Genomic DNA, 20752 nt, shown 5'->3' with positions numbered 1-20752 from the left:
ATCCTCACTTATGGGTATACATTCCTTTTGTTTTGTTTTTTTACCTCTTTTTCTCCAATTGGTAGTTACAGTCTTGTCTTGACGCTGCAACTCCCGTATGAACTCGGGAGAGGGGAAGGTCGAGAGCCGTGCGTCCTCCGAAACACAACCCAGCCAAGCCGCACTGCTTCTTGACACAACGCCCGCTTAACCCAGAAGCCAGCCACACCAATGTGTCGGAGGAAACACCGTACACCTGGCGACCATGTCAGCGTGCATTGCACCCAGCCCGCCACAGGAGTCGCTAGTGCGCGATGGGACAAGAACATCCCTGCCGGCCAAAACCTACCCTAACCCGGACGACACTGGGCCAATTGTGCGCCACACCGTGAGTCTCCCGGTCGCGGCCGGCTGCGACAGAGCCTGGACTCGAACCAGGATCTCTAGTGGCACAGCTGGCACTGCGATGCAGTGCCTTAGACCACTGCGTCACTTGGGAGGACCATGGAAATACATTTCTATTAAACATCATTATGTGCAGTCAAATTGTTTTAAAAGTCCAAGACCAACTCACCAATATTGCAATCCTCATCCCCGATCATTTTCAGTTCCACATCCTCCTCATCTTCACGGTCATTCTCCTAGTGAACTGACGAAACCTCCTTTAATGGCAACTAGTTAGGGCTCATTTAGTCTAGACTAGAGCAAGTGCACCAAAGGGATTGCACACAGTTGAACTGACAGAAAAAGGTCAGACAAAAGTCCCCTTTTCAAAGACAAGCATGTCACACATTTACACAGGTGCAGTCATAATATAAATACATTTAACAAAACTGTTAAAAGAATTGTATATCTTGATGATAATAATCAATAATCAATAAGCCTTGACTAATTCCCAAAGTTTGTAAGACAATGGGTTAAATAATTAGGCAAGGACTCAGCTTTCTGCAAAAGGTTCATTCAGCTTTATTTAGAGAACGTTCTGAGGTCAAGATAACAAAACAGTCATTATATAGTTTCTTCCTTACTTATGCACATGCATTTACACAGAAACTGTTGGTGAACTGCATCCCCCTTTGACTTCCCACACTCTTTATCACTATCCAGCTCAGCCTGTTCCTTTCCCTCAAGGTTAGGAACCCCTTGACGTTTCTACTCCCTTTACCATCTGGCCCCTGCCCTCTTGGGCCCACTACATACTCACACACATTTCTCTCCCTCTCCAGCCTCTACTAGACTTTCTGGGACTAATCGATCATTACATTGATTATTCATTAAGCATGCTACATGACTTATAATTCATAATGGTTTATTGATTAATTTACCTTTATTAGATCATTCTCTTATCAAAAAAATAAATAAAATAAATAAATAAATTATCCAGTTTTTCCCCACAGCATAGACAGGTTAGCTGACAACGTCAATAAAACAATACCGAAGCTTAAAAAGTATGTGTGTTGTTGTGATTCTGGATGGCCAGATAGCTAGCAACAGTGACAAGAAACTGCCCTGATTCTGAATGGCCAGACAGCTAGCAACAATGACAAGAAACTGCCCTGATTCTGGATGGCCAGACAGCTAGCAACAATGACAAGAAACTGCCCTGATTCTGGATGGCCAGATAGCTAGCAACAATGACAAGAAACTGCCCTGATTCTGGATGGCCAGACAGCTAGCAACAATGACAAGAAACTGCCATGATTCTGGATGGCCAGACAGCTAGCAACAGTGACAAGAAGCTGCCATGATTCTGGATGGCCAGATAGCTAGCAACAATGACAAGAAACTGCCCTGATTCTGAATGGCCAGACAGCTAGCAACAATGACAAGAAACTGCCCTGATTCTGAATGGCCAGACAGCTAGCAACAATGACAAGAAACTGCCCTGATTCTGGATGGCCAGACAGCTAGCAACAATGACAAGAAACTGCCCTGATTCTGGATGGCCAGATAGCTAGCAACAATGACAAGAAACTGCCCTGATTCTGGATGGCCAGACAGCTAGCAACAATGACAATAAACTGCCCTGATTCTGGATGGCCAGATAGCTAGCAACAATGACAAGAAACTGCCATGATTCTGGATGGCCAGACAGCTAGCAACAATGACAAGAAACTGCCCTGATTCTGTATGGCCAGACAGCTAGCAACAATGACAAGAAACTGCCCTGATTCTGGATGGCCAGACAGCTAGCAACAATGACAAGAAGCTGCCATGATTCTGGATGGCCAGATAGCTAGCAACAATGACAAGAAACTGCCATGATTCTGGATGGCCAGATAGCTAGCAACAATGACAAGAAACTGCCCTGATTCTGAATGGCCAGACAGCTAGCAACAATGACAAGAAACTGCCCTGATTCTGGATGGCCAGATAGCTAGCAACAATGACAAGAAACTGCCATGATTCTGGATGGCCAGACAGCTAGCAACAATGACAAGAAACTGCCCTATGGGGATTCAGCTAGTTACATCTTGTTCTTGATAGCATGTTTTGAGGTGTTTTTCCTGATGTCACGTATATTCTAATATGGCTAAAATTCCATGTACTTGAGAGACAAGTGCTCATTGTACAAATGTATTTGTTTTCAATAAGAATTGGAGACAAACTATAGTTAATCTGTTGTCAACAATCTAAGCCAACCCCTTCTGTTTTGCCCCATAGTTGTGCATGCATAGGTTGTGTTGCTAAACAACCAACCCGTGTATGTGCCACTTTGTGTTTATACGTTTCCATTGGTGCACTTCCCACACCTGACACACCGGTCTCCTTTAAAGTCAGGTGTTCCAATGCATCACTCCACCACCTCATTCACAACCAACACAAATACTTAATCTTGTAAAGAACGGGCGAAAAAAACAAACATATTTGGGATGGGTTAAAAAGAGCCCAAACACATAACCTAATCGTTTCAACGGTGGTTTCTAGATGTGAAGCTACTATACAGTTTATTAGGTACACCACCACGAAAATGGTTCGCTCCTACAGTGAGTCACGTGGCCGTGGCTTGCTATATAAAGCAAGCAGACAGGCATTGAGGCATTCAGTTACTGTTCGATTGAACGTTAGAATGGACAAAACGACTGACCTAAGCAACTTTGAGCATGGTATGATCACCGGTGCCAGTATCTCAGAAACGGCCTCATGGGCTTTTCATGCAGTATCTAGGGTTTACCGAAAGATAAGAGCAACTCACCTGTGTTACTACATTTGAGACATTTAGCAGATGCTCTTCTCTAGAGTGACTTTCAGTAGTGAGTGGATAAATGTTTTTTTCCTATACTGGTCTCCCGTGGGAATCGAACCCACAATCCTGGTCTTGCAAGAACTGTGCTCTACCAACTGAGCCACACATCTGAGTGGTGAGAGAGAGACAATAATTCAAAGTCGAAAGTGTACTGAGGACCCAGCTGCAAAGTACGCTTCCAGGTAATTACCACAGAACATTTTCACTGGGGAACTAGCTGGATAACTGTAAACCTAGCTACATAAAGTGCATGCATCTATGGCTACAAGATAGGAAGTTAACAATTGCTCATTTGTGCCTTCCTCATTAGCAAGGACGTCTGTATAAAATTGGAGAGTCAATTACAGTACCCAATGACAAGTCAAATAGCCAATATATTTGAAATGAATTAAATTTAATAAACTAATCTTGTATACAAATAGCAATAAGGTTGATTGATGTAAAATGACATAGATTAGAAAGAAAACATTGGTAGACAGAATTTAACACCATGTTACAGCTACAGTCTGTGTGTAGGTTATGCATGTTTTATTGTCAGGTTGACCTGACATTAGTATGAATAAAACAGTGCCTGTCTCGTTGCAGTGAAGCATGGCCACAGTCCTCTTTCTGTCAGAGTATTTAACTGTAATTTGCTGCTACTTTCAAAAAAAAAACACAACAGAGATTGCACAGTGCATCTTCTCCGGGGAAAGGGCAAGTTCATGGCTAGAATCCACAAAGCATCTCAGTGTAGAAGTTCTGATCTAGGATCTGCCCATGTAATCCTATTCACTATGATCTAAAAAGGTTAAACCGATCCCGGATCATCACTTCTTCTCGGAGATGCTTTGTGGACCTTTTTCTGTCTTTGTGGATGTTTTATGTGGAGCACTCTCATTTTAAAGTTCTTGTGTCAAAGTAATTATGCAATTACTGAAGTCATGACTGCAAAAGTGCTTTTAAAAATAGCAAAGCTATTGCAACATCTTCCCATCTTTTTTTGTCCTCAGTAGAAATAACTGCCAAAAGCAGCCGCCACACAGAACAAACTGTCCTAGAGGAAGGAAAATAGTAATTATCACGGACTATCAAAAAAATTACAATTCCTCATAACAGACTGGAAGATAAAATGCTTACATTCATGAAAATGTCCTGAGCGTAGCTGTCTGTGTCAGCATCCCAGAAACACCTGGCAGCCATCCTGGTGAGACAGGAAGAAGTCATCAGATCCTTTTAATGAACTTTAACACAAAGAAAGAAGCTTTGGAAATCACAATACAACAACCACAGAGACCAACATAATGCATTTTGACATTAAAGCCACCACTAGGTGTCATGCACGCTCCCCGATAAAAAGGTACAGGACACAGAGCATAGTCCCTTACAGTCTAGTTATGTTTTAGCCTGTAAGGGTTCACCCCTTCCATTACAACTAAAAGCTTTAGGGTACCTTTGTTCACTCTAGTGCTCAACAATGTTTCTATGAGGATAAGTGGGGTCCATAAGACTTGTGAACTAAAAAGATGGTCAGAGATGGCCTTGAAATTGGGCACACAAATAGTAGCTTAGGAGAAAGGAAAACAGACATCCTCCGTGCATATTATGTAAACGGTATAGGAGCTAGTGCCACATCCTCCGTGCATATTATCTAAACGGTATAGGAGCTAGTGCCACATCCTCCGTGCATATTATCTAAACGGTATAGGAGCTAGTGACACATCCTCCGTGCATATTATCTAAACGGTATAGGAGCTAGTGACACATCCTCCGTGCATATTATCTAAACGGTATAGGAGCTAGTGCCACATCCTCCGTGCATATTATCTAAACGGTATAGGAGCTAGTGCCACATCCTCCGTGCATATTATCTAAACGGTATAGGAGCTAGTGCCACATCCTCCGTGCATATTATGTAAACGGTATAGGAGCTAGTGCCACATCCTCCGTGCATATTATCTAAACGGTATAGGAGCTAGTGCCACATCCTCCGTGCATATTATCTAAACGGTATAGGAGCTAGTGCCACATCCTCCGTGCATATTATCTAAACGGTATAGGAGCTAATGCCACATCCTCCGTGCATATTATCTAAATGGTATAGGAGCTAATGCCACATCCTCCGTGCATATTATCTAAACGGTATAGGAGCTAGTGACACATCCTCCGTGCATATTATCTAAACGGTATAGAAGCTAATGCCACATCCTCCGTGCATATTATCTAAACGGTATAGGAGCTAGTGACACATCCTCCGTGCATATTATCTAAACGGTATAGGAGCTAGTGACACATCCTCCGTGCATATTATCTAAACGGTATAGGAGCTAATGCCACATCCTCCGTGCATATTATCTAAACGGTATAGGAGCTAGTGCCACATCCTCCGTGCATATTATCTAAACGGTATAGGAGCTAGTGCCACATCCTCCGTGCATATTATGTAAACGGTATAGGAGCTAGTGCCACATCCTCCGTGCATATTATCTAAACGGTATAGGAGCTAGTGCCACATCCTCCGTGCATATTATCTAAACGGTATAGGAGCTAGTGCCACATCCTCCGTGCATATTATCTAAACGGTATAGGAGCTAATGCCACATCCTCCGTGCATATTATCTAAACGGTATAGGAGCTAATGCCACATCCTCCGTGCATATTATCTAAACGGTATAGGAGCTAGTGACACATCCTCCGTGCATATTATCTAAACGGTATAGGAGCTAATGCCACATCCTCCGTGCATATTATCTAAACGGTATAGGAGCTAGTGACACATCCTCCGTGCATATTATCTAAACGGTATAGGAGCTAGTGACACATCCTCCGTGCATATTATCTAAACGGTATAGGAGCTAATGCCACATCCTCCGTGCATATTATCTAAACGGTATAGGAGCTAGTGCCACATCCTCCGTGCATATTATCTAAACGGTATAGGAGCTAGTGCCACATCCTCCGTGCATATTATCTAAACGGTATAGGAGCTAGTGCCACATCCTCCGTGCATATTATCTAAACGGTATAGGAGCTAGTGCCACATCCTCCGTGCATATTATCTAAACGGTATAGGAGCTAGTGCCACATCCTCCGTGCATATTATCTAAACGGTATAGGAGCTAATGCCACATCCTCCGTGCATATTATCTAAACGGTATAGGAGCTAGTGCCACATCCTCCGTGCATATTATCTAAACGGTATAGGAGCTAGTGCCACATCCTCCGTGCATATTATCTAAACGGTATAGGAGCTAGTGCCACATCCTCCGTGCATATTATCTAAACGGTATAGGAGCTAATGCCACATCCTCCGTGCATATTATCTAAACGGTATAGGAGCTAATGCCACATCCTCCGTGCATATTATCTAAACGGTATAGGAGCTAGTGCCACATCCTCCGTGCATATTATCTAAACGGTATAGGAGCTAGTGCCACATCCTCCGTGCATATTATCTAAACGGTATAGGAGCTAATGCCACATCCTCCGTGCATATTATCTAAACGGTATAGGAGCTAGTGCCACATCCTCCGTGCATATTATCTAAACGGTATAGGAGCTAATGCCACATCCTCCGTGCATATTATCTAAACGGTATAGGAGCTAGTGCCACATCCTCCGTGCATATTATCTAAACGGTATAGGAGCTAATGCCACATCCTCCGTGCATATTATCTAAACGGTATAGGAGCTAGTGCCACATCCTCCGTGCATATTATCTAAACGGTATAGGAGCTAGTGCCACATCCTCCGTGCATATTATCTAAACGGTATAGGAGCTAGTGCCACATCCTCCGTGCATATTATCTAAACGGTATAGGAGCTAGTGCCACATCCTCCGTGCATATTATCTAAACGGTATAGGAGCTAGTGCCACATCCTCCGTGCATATTATCTAAACGGTATAGGAGCTAGTGCCACATCCTCCGTGCATATTATCTAAACGGTATAGGAGCTAATGCCACATCCTCCGTGCATATTATCTAAACGGTATAGGAGCTAGTGCCACATCCTCCGTGCATATTATCTAAACGGTATAGGAGCTAGTGCCACATCCTCCGTGCATATTATCTAAACGGTATAGGAGCTAGTGCCACATCCTCCGTGCATATTATCTAAACGGTATAGGAGCTAGTGCCACATCCTCCGTGCATATTATCTAAACGGTATAGGAGCTAGTGCCACATCCTCCGTGCATATTATCTAAACGGTATAGGAGCTAATGCCACATCCTCCGTGCATATTATCTAAACGGTATAGGAGCTAATGCCACATCCTCCGTGCATATTATCTAAACGGTATAGGAGCTAGTGCCACATCCTCCGTGCATATTATCTAAACGGTATAGGAGCTAGTGCCACATCCTCCGTGCATATTATCTAAACGGTATAGGAGCTAGTGCCACATCCTCCGTGCATATTATCTAAACGGTATAGGAGCTAATGCCACATCCTCCGTGCATATTATCTAAACGGTATAGGAGCTAATGCCACATCCTCCGTGCATATTATCTAAACGGTATAGGAGCTAGTGCCACATCCTCCGTGCATATTATCTAAACGGTATAGGAGCTAGTGCCACATCCTCCGTGCATATTATCTAAACGGTATAGGAGCTAATGCCACATCCTCCGTGCATATTATCTAAACGGTATAGGAGCTAGTGCCACATCCTCCGTGCATATTATCTAAACGGTATAGGAGCTAATGCCACATCCTCCGTGCATATTATCTAAACGGTATAGGAGCTAGTGCCACATCCTCCGTGCATATTATCTAAACGGTATAGGAGCTAATGCCACATCCTCCGTGCATATTATCTAAACGGTATAGGAGCTAGTGCCACATCCTCCGTGCATATTATCTAAACGGTATAGGAGCTAGTGCCACATCCTCCGTGCATATTATCTAAACGGTATAGGAGCTAGTGCCACATCCTCCGTGCATATTATCTAAACGGTATAGGAGCTAGTGCCACATCCTCCGTGCATATTATCTAAACGGTATAGGAGCTAGTGCCACATCCTCCGTGCATATTATCTAAACGGTATAGGAGCTAGTGCCACATCCTCCGTGCATATTATCTAAACGGTATAGGAGCTAATGCCACATCCTCCGTGCATATTATCTAAACGGTATAGGAGCTAGTGCCACATCCTCCGTGCATATTATCTAAACGGTATAGGAGCTAGTGCCACATCCTCCGTGCATATTATCTAAACGGTATAGGAGCTAGTGCCACATCCTCCGTGCATATTATCTAAACGGTATAGGAGCTAGTGCCACATCCTCCGTGCATATTATGTAAACGGTATAGGAGCTAGTGCCACATCCTCCGTGCATATTATCTAAACGGTATAGGAGCTAGTGCCACATCCTCCGTGCATATTATCTAAACGGTATAGGAGCTAGTGCCACATCCTCCGTGCATATTATCTAAACGGTATAGGAGCTAGTGACACATCCTCCGTGCATATTATCTAAACGGTATAGGAGCTAGTGCCACATCCTCCGTGCATATTATCTAAACGGTATAGGAGCTAATGCCACATCCTCCGTGCATATTATCTAAACGGTATAGGAGCTAGTGACACATCCTCCGTGCATATTATCTAAACGGTATAGGAGCTAGTGACACATCCTCCGTGCATATTATCTAAACGGTATAGGAGCTAATGCCACATCCTCCGTGCATATTATCTAAACGGTATAGGAGCTAGTGCCACATCCTCCGTGCATATTATCTAAACGGTATAGGAGCTAGTGACACATCCTCCGTGCATATTATCTAAACGGTATAGGAGCTAGTGACACATCCTCCGTGCATATTATCTAAACGGTATAGGAGCTAGTGACACATCCTCCGTGCATATTATCTAAACGGTATAGGAGCTAATGCCACATCCTCCGTGCATATTATCTAAACGGTATAGGAGCTAGTGACACATCCTCCGTGCATATTATCTAAACGGTATAGGAGCTAGTGCCACATCCTCCGTGCATATTATCTAAACGGTATAGGAGCTAGTGCCACATCCTCCGTGCATATTATCTAAACGGTATAGGAGCTAGTGACACATCCTCCGTGCATATTATCTAAACGGTATAGGAGCTAGTGCCACATCCTCCGTGCATATTATCTAAACGGTATAGGAGCTAGTGCCACATCCTCCGTGCATATTATCTAAACGGTATAGGAGCTAGTGACCGTTCACTCACTTGACACCTTCTCCTCGCTGCTCTCCAATTACCACTTGTACCACCAGCTTGTATCGATCAAAGCCCACATCTGTCATTGGAGAGAGAGAGACCATTATCATTAACTGTATTTGTTACAAGGTAAATTGAGAAAAATAAATAAAAAATAACAGCAAGATACAGGATTCTTACCGGGTCCAAGTTCAATGTCAAATTATTTTGTGTTTTTAATTAACCTTTATTTTGACAGGGAAAACATATTGAGACCTAGATCTCTTTTCCAAATGTGGAAAGGCACCAGACCATCAACATTAAATGTATTTTGAATTTTGTTCTAGCAACACTGTGCATTAAAACTAAAAGCAGATTTACCCAGCTCTGTGGAGACCCTAGGAACCTCAACAGTTAACCAATCCTGTGAACGGGTTAGGAACCTCAACAGTTAACTAATCCTGTGAACGGGTTAGGAACCTCAACAGTTAACTAATCCTGTGAACGGGTTAGGAACCTCAACAGTTAACCAATCCTGTGAACAGGTTAGGAACCTCAACAGTTAACCAATCCTGTGAACGGGTTAGGAACCTCAATAGTTAACCAATCCTGTGAACAGGTTAGGAACCTCAATAGTTAACTAATCCTGTGAACAGGTTAGGAAACTCAGGTGTCTATACTTCAAACAACAAAGTTAGATAAGACGGAAGTTTATGAAGGGCCTTGTAAACAAAAAGAAAGTAATGTAGAGATCTATGGGTTTTTAGTGAAGTCCAACCAACCTTTTGATACAGGATACAGTGATGAGTATCAAAACTGTCACATGTAACAAAATTACGGCCACTATGGGAGATGGCATCCAAAGGTTTAATTGTAGTAGCAGCTGCACTTCGATAAATAATATCACAATAATCAAGAACAGATAAAAAAAAAAAGGTTGACTGAATAATCTGCTTCCTACTGCTTAGAGAAAGGCACCATCTGTTTCTGTAGAAAAAGACAACTTTAAATCTTAGCTTCTCAACCAGCTCATCTATATATGTTTTTTAAACGTCAAATCCATATCAATCCAAAAGCCTAAGTATTTATATTCGGGAACACGTTCGATTGGAGAACCATCTAATGAGTGAACATGTAGTTCATCTGAAACATTCTTACGAGAGTTTAAAAACAACATGTATTTCGTTTTGCCCATACTAAGCACAAGTTTTAAAAATCAGCAAGGGATTTCTGCATAGATATAACATTTGACTGTAGTTTTGACAAAGCCAGATCAACAGTCAGGGTAACAGCATACATAATAGTATCATCCAAATATAGATGAAGTTTACTATTTTTCGCAGATAGACCAACGGTGTTTATATAAATAGTGAATAGGTCCCAAAATCGACCCCTGCGGTAGACCTTTATGTACTTCTAGACTTAACACCATCAATCACGATGGTCTGAGTTCTGTCACCAAGATAATCATGAAACCATGAACAGGTGTCAGAGCTCAGGTCTATCGAGGACAACTTATTCAATAAAATGGCATGATCAACTGTGTCAAAAGCTTTTGACAAGTCCACAAACAAAGCAGGACATTTAATTTAGTGTCTAAAGCATTGACAAGTTCATTGACAACTGTAGTGGTAGTTGTAATAGTACTATGTCCAGGACTAAACCCTGACTGTAGTGGTTGTTGTAATAGTACTAATGTCCAGGACTAAACCCTGACTGTAGTGGTTGTTGTAATAGTACTATGTCCAGGACTAAACCCTGACTGTAGTGGTTGCTGTAATAGTACTATGTCCAGGACTAAACCCTGACTGTAGTGGTTGTTGTAATAGTACTATGTCCAGGACTAAACCCTGACTGTAGTGGTTGTTGTAATAGTACTATGTCCAGGACTAAACCCTGACTGTAGTGGTTGTTGTAATAGTACTATGTCCAGGACTAAACCCTGACTGTAGTGGTTGTTGTAATAGTACTATGTCCAGGACTAAACCCTGACTGTAGTGGTTGTTGTAATAGTACTATGTCCAGGACTAAACCCTGACTGTAGTGGTTGTTGTAATAGTACTATGTCCAGGACTAAACCCTGACTGTAGTGGTTGTTGTAATAGTACTATATCCAGGACTAAACCCTGACTGTAGTGGTTGTTGTAATAGTACTATGTCCAGGACTAAACCCTGACTGTAGTGGTTGTTGTAATAGTACTATGTCCAGGACTAAACCCTGACTGTAGTGGTTGTTGTAATAGTACTATATCCAGGACTAAACCCCGACTGTAGTGGTTGTTGTAATAGTACTATGTCCAGGACTAAACCCTGACTGTAGTGGTTGTTGTAATAGTACTATGTCCAGGACTAAACCCTGATTGATTTATATTCATAATACATTAGTCAGAATGAAAGAAAAATAGCTGTACATTTACCAAGGATTCTAGAATCATAGACAAGGAAGCCTTGGAATGGGGTGATAGTTATTGAGATCACTACTTTCCCCGTCCTTACAGAGCGGCAGCACAAGAGCTGATTTCCATACTTTTGCCATATTTCCTGATAACAATGGTCAAACTAAAACGTGCGTTATTGAGCCAACAATGGCCGCTGCACATTTAAGCAGACCAGGATCCAATTTGTCGGCCCCTATGGATTTCTTGTTGTCTACTGATAGCAAAGCATCCAGGACTTCTTTTAAACTGATGCATGCTTAATATATGGTTTAAGGCCAAACAACACTGCTATAAATGCAAGGTAAGAAAAGTTGTGTTTAATGTCAAACGATTTTGGACAAATCTGTCAAGACACCAACCATGAGAAAGGGTTAAACATAGTTTCTAAATCAACTCGTGAATTGTATTAAATGTAGCCATGTTTTCCCCTTATATCTTAAAATAATGGCAAAATAGACGGCAAAAAAATGTGGCAGAATATTATCAATGACTTAACAGCTGTAACAAGTTGTCCACCGCAGGAAATCCTCACTGACGCCCAGGTTTATAGACAGATCTATAAGTTATTTAAGATTGAGTTGGGAGGGGTGAGAGAGACAAAGACACTCATTACTATACATTTACTAATCTTATTAGGATAAGAGTTGCTTCACAACGTCAGCCGCAGTTAGAGGCTTTGTAACGGCTGAGTAGTTTCTCACCCTTTAGTTTGTCCTTTATGCAATCTGCTAATGAACGGGACAGAACGCCGACCTCATCCGGATCATACTGCACCCCAGACAGTTGTTCTCTCAGGATATCACGAATGCATTCCTTCACAACAGCTGCTTTGAACCTGAAATAAAAACAAAATGATAGATAGAGAGGGAAAGACAGAGAGACACACCAGGCTGCCCTGCTAACTAACGTTAGCTAGCTAGATATTAGATAGCCAACTAATTTTGTTTCATAGCTAGCTATATATCTAGTCTACATAACAGTAAATTGTGCAACAAAATGTCTTGAACGTTGACTGGTGCAGCAGCATAGCTAAAGACTGTATATTATATTGGCAAGATATTTGAGTGACTGCTCTAACAATGTGAAATATGTACTCAAATATGGAAGGCAGGTGGGAGGCGAGATCCGATAGGACAATTCTAGCCAATGAGAGGGCAGATACGCATGTAAACTGCAGGCCATAGGCATAGATAGAGGAATCATCTGTGTAGCTGTACCATTATAGCGTCTGTGACAGTATGGGCAGCACCATTAAGGCTATCGCCATTTTAAAGTAGTCAATTGTATTCTAATTCATTGGCTGATTGCTCCCAACTCATGAATCCCCACACAGTTGACTACTTTAAAATGGTGGAAGCCCTCAATGGCGATGCTAAAATGGGTTATATCCATGATGAGTCATCTATCAGATCTCTATGACAACAGGAACAACTCCAATACAAAGTCGTTTTTGGGGTAAGTTGCCGAAATGCCACGTGCATCCACTTATCTCAGTAACAACCTAACCATTACCAAACTTCTATTTGATAAAATAAGCCTCATGTACTGAATTAGCAATTCAGTGTTTTTGGTGACCTATTTTGACACGCTCTCATTGACCGCCAAAGAAAAAGGTGACTCTTCATCAAATTATTTTAGAGTAGCAGGTAGCCTAGAGATTAGAGCCGAACGGTCGCTGGTTCCATTACTGGAGCTGACAAAGTGCATTCCACCACCTACTGTGTGGGTGAATAATAAGGATCCCAAAAAAGGAAATGATGTAAGTTTAAAAAAAATCTAATATCATACAAACTATCAAAAAACAGATTAACAATAAAAAATAAAAAAATGTATACAAATAAAATCAGGTCCCTACAAAGGCTCAATGGACTCCTGTGAGGGCAGAACATTTCCTAGCAACAATAGTCCTTGCAGTGCTTCTGTCGTTTAGTCTTGGAGCCCCAAAAACTTCTCGGCTGCAGATATAATCATGTCCAGCTTCTTGGACTTCTTTGACAATTGTGCTGTACAATTAATCACTGTGGATAAACTCTTCACAATGAGTGAATCCAGATCACCCAATTGACTTAAAACAACTGGTTGCAATACATCCACCACCATATCTTCAACACTATTGCCTCTTGCTCCTTCGACTCTCTTCACCGCCTCCACATAAGAGATCTGCTGTATAGCCCTGACACCTCAACCTCCTTCACCCTAACAGGATACTCAGAGAAGGAAGTCCAGAGTATGATCCCACCACAGTTGCAATGTTTTCCCATTGACAGATTCTTCAATACTATACTTCTCCTGTCTGAAAACATTTGACACGTGACCATATCCTTTACAATTCCCGCATTGTAATGTTTGGACACAAATGCTCTCACTGCATACCTCTCATTAGGTAGAGGTCTCCTCAAACGGTGGGTATACTTTGTGGAACGTTCCAACAGGAATCTGTTCCAAAAACTTCGTAAAGTACAAGAATGCTAACAAACAATGCATACAAAGTAGCATGATCAATTCAACTAGCTGACGAATAGGCATCAATTTACCACGTAGCTTATTCTTAATGTTTGTCCATAGGCTACCAGAGTGAGGGCAGACATATTCCAGAATAAAAGTGGTGAGTGAAAACCTTAATTAAATAGCCGACTCCCTACCTGGTATCTTATTCTGCCGCTATACAACTTTGTATGCGTTGTTTGTTGACAACCTTGTCGTTTACAAAGTTTTTGGAACAGATTCCTTTTGGAACGTTCCACAAATTATATCCACCCTCCTCAAACAACAATAACATCGATAGGCTTTTCTCCTTCCTTCTATTTACCATACTGGTCAGACGACGTACACTGACCACTCCTCGGATTTTCTGACTAATGTATTCGTCATCTATATCCAACGAGACTCCAGCTATAACTCATTTGGCAGGCGCCCTACTCCGAAGATCAATACATGTTACTTCTGACGTGGACAGCTTAACCAGGTCCAGTGCACACTTCTTCGGTTCTTCATCAACACAATTAACCAAAACTCGGCCGCTTCTAGTCACCTTGATTCAATCCACATTTCTTCAGTCCTATAACGTTATATTACAAATGGAGTTCCCAAATGAATCTCCTAACGCAGTGCATTATTGGACCGGTCCTTGTCTTCTACCACAACTTTTTCTCGTTTTGTTCCATTCTTTGATTTCACTATTTTACATTCATTGTCACACACTTCACTTTTGGACACTTTCAGATTCAAACAGTCGCCATTTCCTCCCAACCACTACTACCGTACTCCTTCGAACCTCCAACGACCATCCAAATTATTTTCGTGGGCGCAGTAAAACCTCTCACTTTGCCTCTTACTCTCTTGAATAGCTAACGTTAGCTAGCTAACTTTACCGCTAGCATTGAGTGTGGCAACTTACTTGTGATGATAATTCGGTCTAATGAGGTAAGTATTTCCTCCGGTATCTGCTCCCTCCATTTTAACTGCGTATGTATTATGGTGCGTTGGATGGTAAGAAAACTAATTTAGCAAATAATACATAAAAACATGGAGCTTGAGATAAAGCCTCAAGAGGACAGATTAAACGTTTGCTTATGTTACCATAACAACATTTCCGCTTCCGGAAGTGTATCGAACCAAGCGTATCCTTCTCTCAACGATTGTTGGAACTTGGAAGATGTTGTCGTAACAACGTTCAACATTTGAAGTCTCGTTCAAGACTTCAAATGTTGAACGTTGTTACAACATCTTCCAAGAGCCAATTTGAGGTCAAAATAATCAGCCAAAAAGAAAAAAATACGTAAGTAATAGTATTTATATTGTAATCGACTGTGAAGTAATGCACATTGGGAGATTTTATTTTTTTTACAAAAAATTGTGATTTCAATTGTATGAAAAATGTTGAAACAATTCAGTTGATATTTGCATCCAATCTTTCTTTGGTCAAACAACTTATTTTCACAAGGTTCTTGTTCTTTTTTTCACCTTCAAATCATCTTTTCTCTCAATTTAGGATTGGTAGTTTTGACATGGAGGCGAGGTTAGGGGGGATGGGTAATAAAGGTCATGATGAGACTGAAATAACTTGTTCTTTAGTATCCTAAACAACAAGTTTCCATCCCCTACTTTCTATTTTTAATAAAGTTATTTACCCCTTCCCCCAACCCAAGTTCCTTTACCTTAAACCAGGTTTGTATCCTATTCACAACCCTTCCCTTTAAATGTAAACCCTTACCCTAAACCAGGTTCATATCCTCTACCCAACCCCTCCTCCTTTTATTATAATTTGTATTTATTTATTTTTACTTTAATTCTTTACATTTTAATTCCATAAAAGTTTGTTTTAATCAAATCAAACTGAGGAAGAAAAAATGGAGAACCACCCTGTCCCACTTGTACCTTGGTAAACCTGACCTTCACCAGACCGATACATTGAGAAGAGATTGGAAAACTCTAAACAAACAACAACACGAAGAGTTATCTATCCAAAACCGAAGCTGTATGGGTAAACCACTTCTCCAACTTTTTGGCTCTATAACAAAGAACAAACATCAAAAACATATACATGATCAAATAGAATCAACTATTAAAGACTACCAGAACCCACTGGATTCTCCAATTACATTGAATAAACTACAGGACAAAATAAAAAACCCTCCAACCCTAAAAAACCAGTGGGGTTGATGGTATCCTAAATTAAATGATAAAATATACAGACCACAAATTCCAATTGGCTATAGTTAAACTCTTTAACATCATCCTCAACTCTGGCATATTCTCCAATATTTGGAAGCAGAATACCTGGGTAGAGGATATGAACCTGGTTTAGGATAAGGGTACAGGTTGGAAATAGGATACAAACTTGGTTTAGAATACCTGACCACTGTGACTGACTCAAAATTAAGGAAATATTTGACTATGTACAGCCTTGCTATTGAGAAAGGCCGCTGAAAGCAGACCTGACTCTCAAGAGAAGACAGGCTATGTGCACACTGCCCACAAAATGAGGTGGAAACTGAGCTGCACTTTCTAGCCAAATGTATGACCATATTAGAGACACATATTTCTCTCAGATTACACAGAACCACAAAGAATTCAAAAACAAAACCAATTTTGATATATTCACATATCTATTTTAGTTTATTTAGCAGACATTCTTATCCAGAGTTAGAGTTAGATAAACTAATTAATGTTATACATTGCTACAGGACACGAGTCAACAACAGTCTATTGCATTATCAACTCTTACATATTTTATTACATATTTACCTTTAATGATATTATTACTATGATGAATAACTATAACTACATTATCCAGAGCGACTTACATACATTTCATTTTCATTTCATGCATTTTTTTAAATTATTTGTTTTGTACAGGCCCCCCGTGGGAATTGAACCCACAATCCTGGCGTTCCACACACCATGCTCTACCAACTGAGCCACAGGAAATAGGAAATACCACAGTGTGCAATCACAGCAGCAAGATTTGTGACCTGTTGCCACAAGAAAATGGCAACCAGTGAAGAACAAACACCATTGTAAATACAACCAATATTTATGTTTATTTATTTTCCCTTTTGTACTATTTGCACATCATTACAACACTATATATAGACATAATATGACATTTGAAATGTCTTTATTCTTTTGGAACTTTTGTAAGTGTAATGTTTACTGTAACATTTTTATTGTTTATTTCACTAAGTGTTTATTATAGAGTTCACTTGCTTTGGCAATGTTAACATGTGTTTCCCATGCCAAAAGCTCTTAAATTGAATTGAAATAGAAGAGGGCATGAAGTCCTGAGATGTCACTACCAGTCCCAAAGGTCGTCGTTGCTCAAATAAGAACTGAAACGCACTATGAGACCATCAGGACCCACGCCTCACCCCATTGGTCATTTAATAGCAAATGGGCTCTAAGCAACGCTTCCACCACCGTGTCCAAGGATAAGCTGTCCAAAGTGGCAAAGTAGTTAGCTAGCTAGCTAGGTACTGTCGACGTAGCAGAACTAGAAACAATTCAGCCAGCTGTGACTGACTGACAGATATCGAGCTATATACCATGCTGTATGTAAACTGAACAGGTTAGCTAATGCACTGCTCCAAAACCGCCAAAGAAAGTCACACTACAGTTTGCAACTGCACATGGGGACATAGATCGTACTTTTTGGAGAAATGTCCTCTGGTCTGATGAAACAAAAATAGAACTGTTTGGCCATAATGACCATCGTTATGTTTGGAGGAAAAGGGGGAGGCTTGCAAGCCAAAAAACACCATCCCAACCGTGAATCACGGGAGTGGCAGCATCATGTTGTGGGGGTGCTTTGATGCAGGAGGGACTGGTGCACTTCACAAAATAGACGGCATCATGAGGAAAGAAAATTATGTGGATATATTGAAGCAACATCTCAAGACGTCAGTCAGGAAGTTAAAGCTTGGTCGCAAACGGGTCTTCCAAATGGACAATGACCCAAAGCATAATTCAAAAGTTGTGGCAAAATGGCTTAAGGACAACAAAGTCAAGGTATTGGAGTGGCCATCACAAAGCCCTGACCTCAATCCCATTGAAAATTTGTGGGCAGAACTGAAAAAGTGTGTGCGAGCAAGGAGGCCTACAAACCTGACTCAGTTACAGCTGCTCTGTCAGGAGGAATGGGCCAAAATTCACCCAACTTTTTGTGGGAAGCTTGTGGAAGGCTACCCGAAACGTTTGACCCAAGTTAAGCAATTTAAAGGCAATGCTACCAAATACTAAGTGAGTGTATGTAAACTTCTGACCCACAGGGAATGTGATGAAAGAAATCAAAGCTGAAATAAATCATTCTCTCTACTATTATTCTGACATTTCACATTCTTAAAATAAAGTGGTGATCCTAACTGACCTAAGCCAGGGAATTTTTACTAAGATTAAATGTCAGAAAATGTGAAAAACTGAGTTTAATATTTGGCTAAGGTGCATGTAAACTTCCAACTTCAACTGTGTGTATATATATACTGCTCAAAAAATAAAGGGAACACTAAAATAACACATCCTAGATCTGAATGAATGAAATAATCTTATTAAATACTTTTTTCTTTACATAGTTGAATGTGCTGACAACAAAATCACACAAAAATAATCAATGGAAATCCAATTTATCAACCCATGGAGGTCTGGATTTGGAGTCACACTCAAAATGAAAGTGGAAAACCACACTACAGGCTGATCCAACTTTGATGTAATGTCTTTAAAACAAGTCAAAATGAGGCTCAGTAGTGTGTGTGGCCTCCACCTGCCTGTATGACCTCCCTACAATGCCTGGGCATGCTCCTGATGAGGTGGCGGATGGTCTCCTGAGGGATCTCCTCCCAGACCTGGACTAAAGCATCCGCCAACTCCTGGACAGTCTGTGGTGCAATGTGGCGTTGGTGGATGGAGCGAGACATGATGTCCCAGATGTGCTCAATTGGATTCAGGTCTGGGGAACGGGCGGGCCAGTCCATAGCATCAATGCCTTCCTCTTGCGGGAACTGCTGACACACTCCAGCCACATGAGGTCTTGCATTAGGAGGAACCCAGGGCCAACCGCACCAGCATATGGTCTCACAAGGGGTCTGAGGATCTCATCTCGGTACCTAATGGCAGTCAGGCTACCTCTGGCGAGCACATGGAGAGCTGTGCGGCCCCCCAAAGAAATGCCACCCCACACCATGACTGACCCACTGCCAAACCGGTCATGCTGGAGGATGTTGCAGGCAGCAGAACGTTCTCCACGGCGTTTTCAGACTCTGTCACGTCTGTCACGTGCTCAGTGTGAACCTGCTTTCATCTGTGAAGTGCACAGGGCGCCAGTGGCGAATTTGCCAATCTTGGTGTTCTCTGGCAAATGCCAAACGTCCTGCACGGTGTTGGGCTGTAAGCACAACCCCCACCTGTGGACGTCGGGCCCTCATACCACCCTCATGGAGTCTGTTTCTGACCGTTTGAGCAGACACATGCACATTTGTGGCCTGCTGGAGGTCATTTTGCAGGGCTCTGGCAGTGCTCCTCCTGCTCCTCCTTGCACAAAAGCGGAGGTAGCGGTCCTGCTGCTGGGTTGTTGCCCTCCTACAGCCTCCTCCACGTCTCCTGATGTACTGGCCTGTTTCCTGGTAGCGCCTCCATGCTCTGGACACTACTGACAGACACAGCAAACCTTCTTGCCACAGCTCGCATTGATTTGCCATCCTGGATGAGCTGCACTACCTGAGCCACTTGTGTGGGTTGTAGACTCCGTCTCATGCTACCACTAGAGTGAAAGCACCGCCAGCATTCAAAAGTGACCAAAACATCAGCCAGGAAGCATAGGAACTGAGAAGTGGTCTGTGGTCCCCACCTGCAGAACCACTCCTTTATTGGTGGTGTCTTGCTAATTGCCTATAATTTCCACCTGTTGTCTATTCCATTTGAACAACAGCATGTGAAATGTATTGTCAATCAGTGTTGCTTCCTAAGTGGACAGTTTGATTTTACAGAAGTGTGATTGACTTGGAGTTACATTGTGTTGTTTAAGTGTTCCCTTTATTTTTTTGAGCAGTGTATGTATATATATATATATATATATATATATATATATATATATATATATCATCCGATTAATTGGTACCGGGGGTTTTTTTTGTCCTTTTTGGTCCTCCAATAATCGGTATCGGTGTTGAAAAATCATAAATCGGCCGACCTCAAATATACACTGTACAAAAGTACTATGGACACTCTTTCAAATAAGTGGATTCTGCTATTTCAGTCACACCCGTGGCTGACAGGTGTATAAAATCGAGCACACGGCCCTGCAATCTCCATTGACAAACATTGGCAGTAGAATGGCCTTACTGAATAGCTCAGTGACTTTCAATTTGGCACCGTCATAGGGTGCCACCTTTCCAGCAAGTCAGTTCGTCAACTTTCTGTCCTGCTAGATC

General features: G+C 41.7%; 1 protein-coding gene across 5 annotated transcripts in view; it reads right to left on the bottom strand.

Moving 5' to 3' along the window:
* Positions 1 to 3601: 3601 nt before the first annotated feature.
* Positions 3602 to 20752, bottom strand: part of dynlt2b (dynein light chain Tctex-type 2B) — a 57477-nt gene continuing 40326 nt past the window's right edge. The window contains exons 1-5 of one of the 5 annotated variants that reach the window (XM_014149824.3): positions 15229 to 15502; positions 12533 to 12666; positions 9424 to 9493; positions 4346 to 4409; positions 3602 to 4262 (exon numbers count right to left, since the gene is read on the bottom strand). In XM_014149824.3, the coding sequence (XP_014005299.1) occupies positions 4215 to 4262; positions 4346 to 4409; positions 9424 to 9493; positions 12533 to 12666; positions 15229 to 15287 (375 nt within the window). In that variant the 5' untranslated portion in view covers positions 15288 to 15502 and the 3' untranslated portion in view covers positions 3602 to 4214. 5 annotated transcript variants of the gene reach the window in all.

Source organism: Salmo salar, chromosome 16 (assembly GCF_965601325.2).
Source record: "Salmo salar chromosome 16, fSalSal1, whole genome shotgun sequence".
NCBI classification, from domain to species: Eukaryota; Metazoa; Chordata; class Actinopteri; order Salmoniformes; family Salmonidae; genus Salmo; species Salmo salar.
The sequence above is the reverse complement of the archived record's forward strand: the minus strand, read 5'-3'. Positions and strand labels throughout refer to the sequence as shown.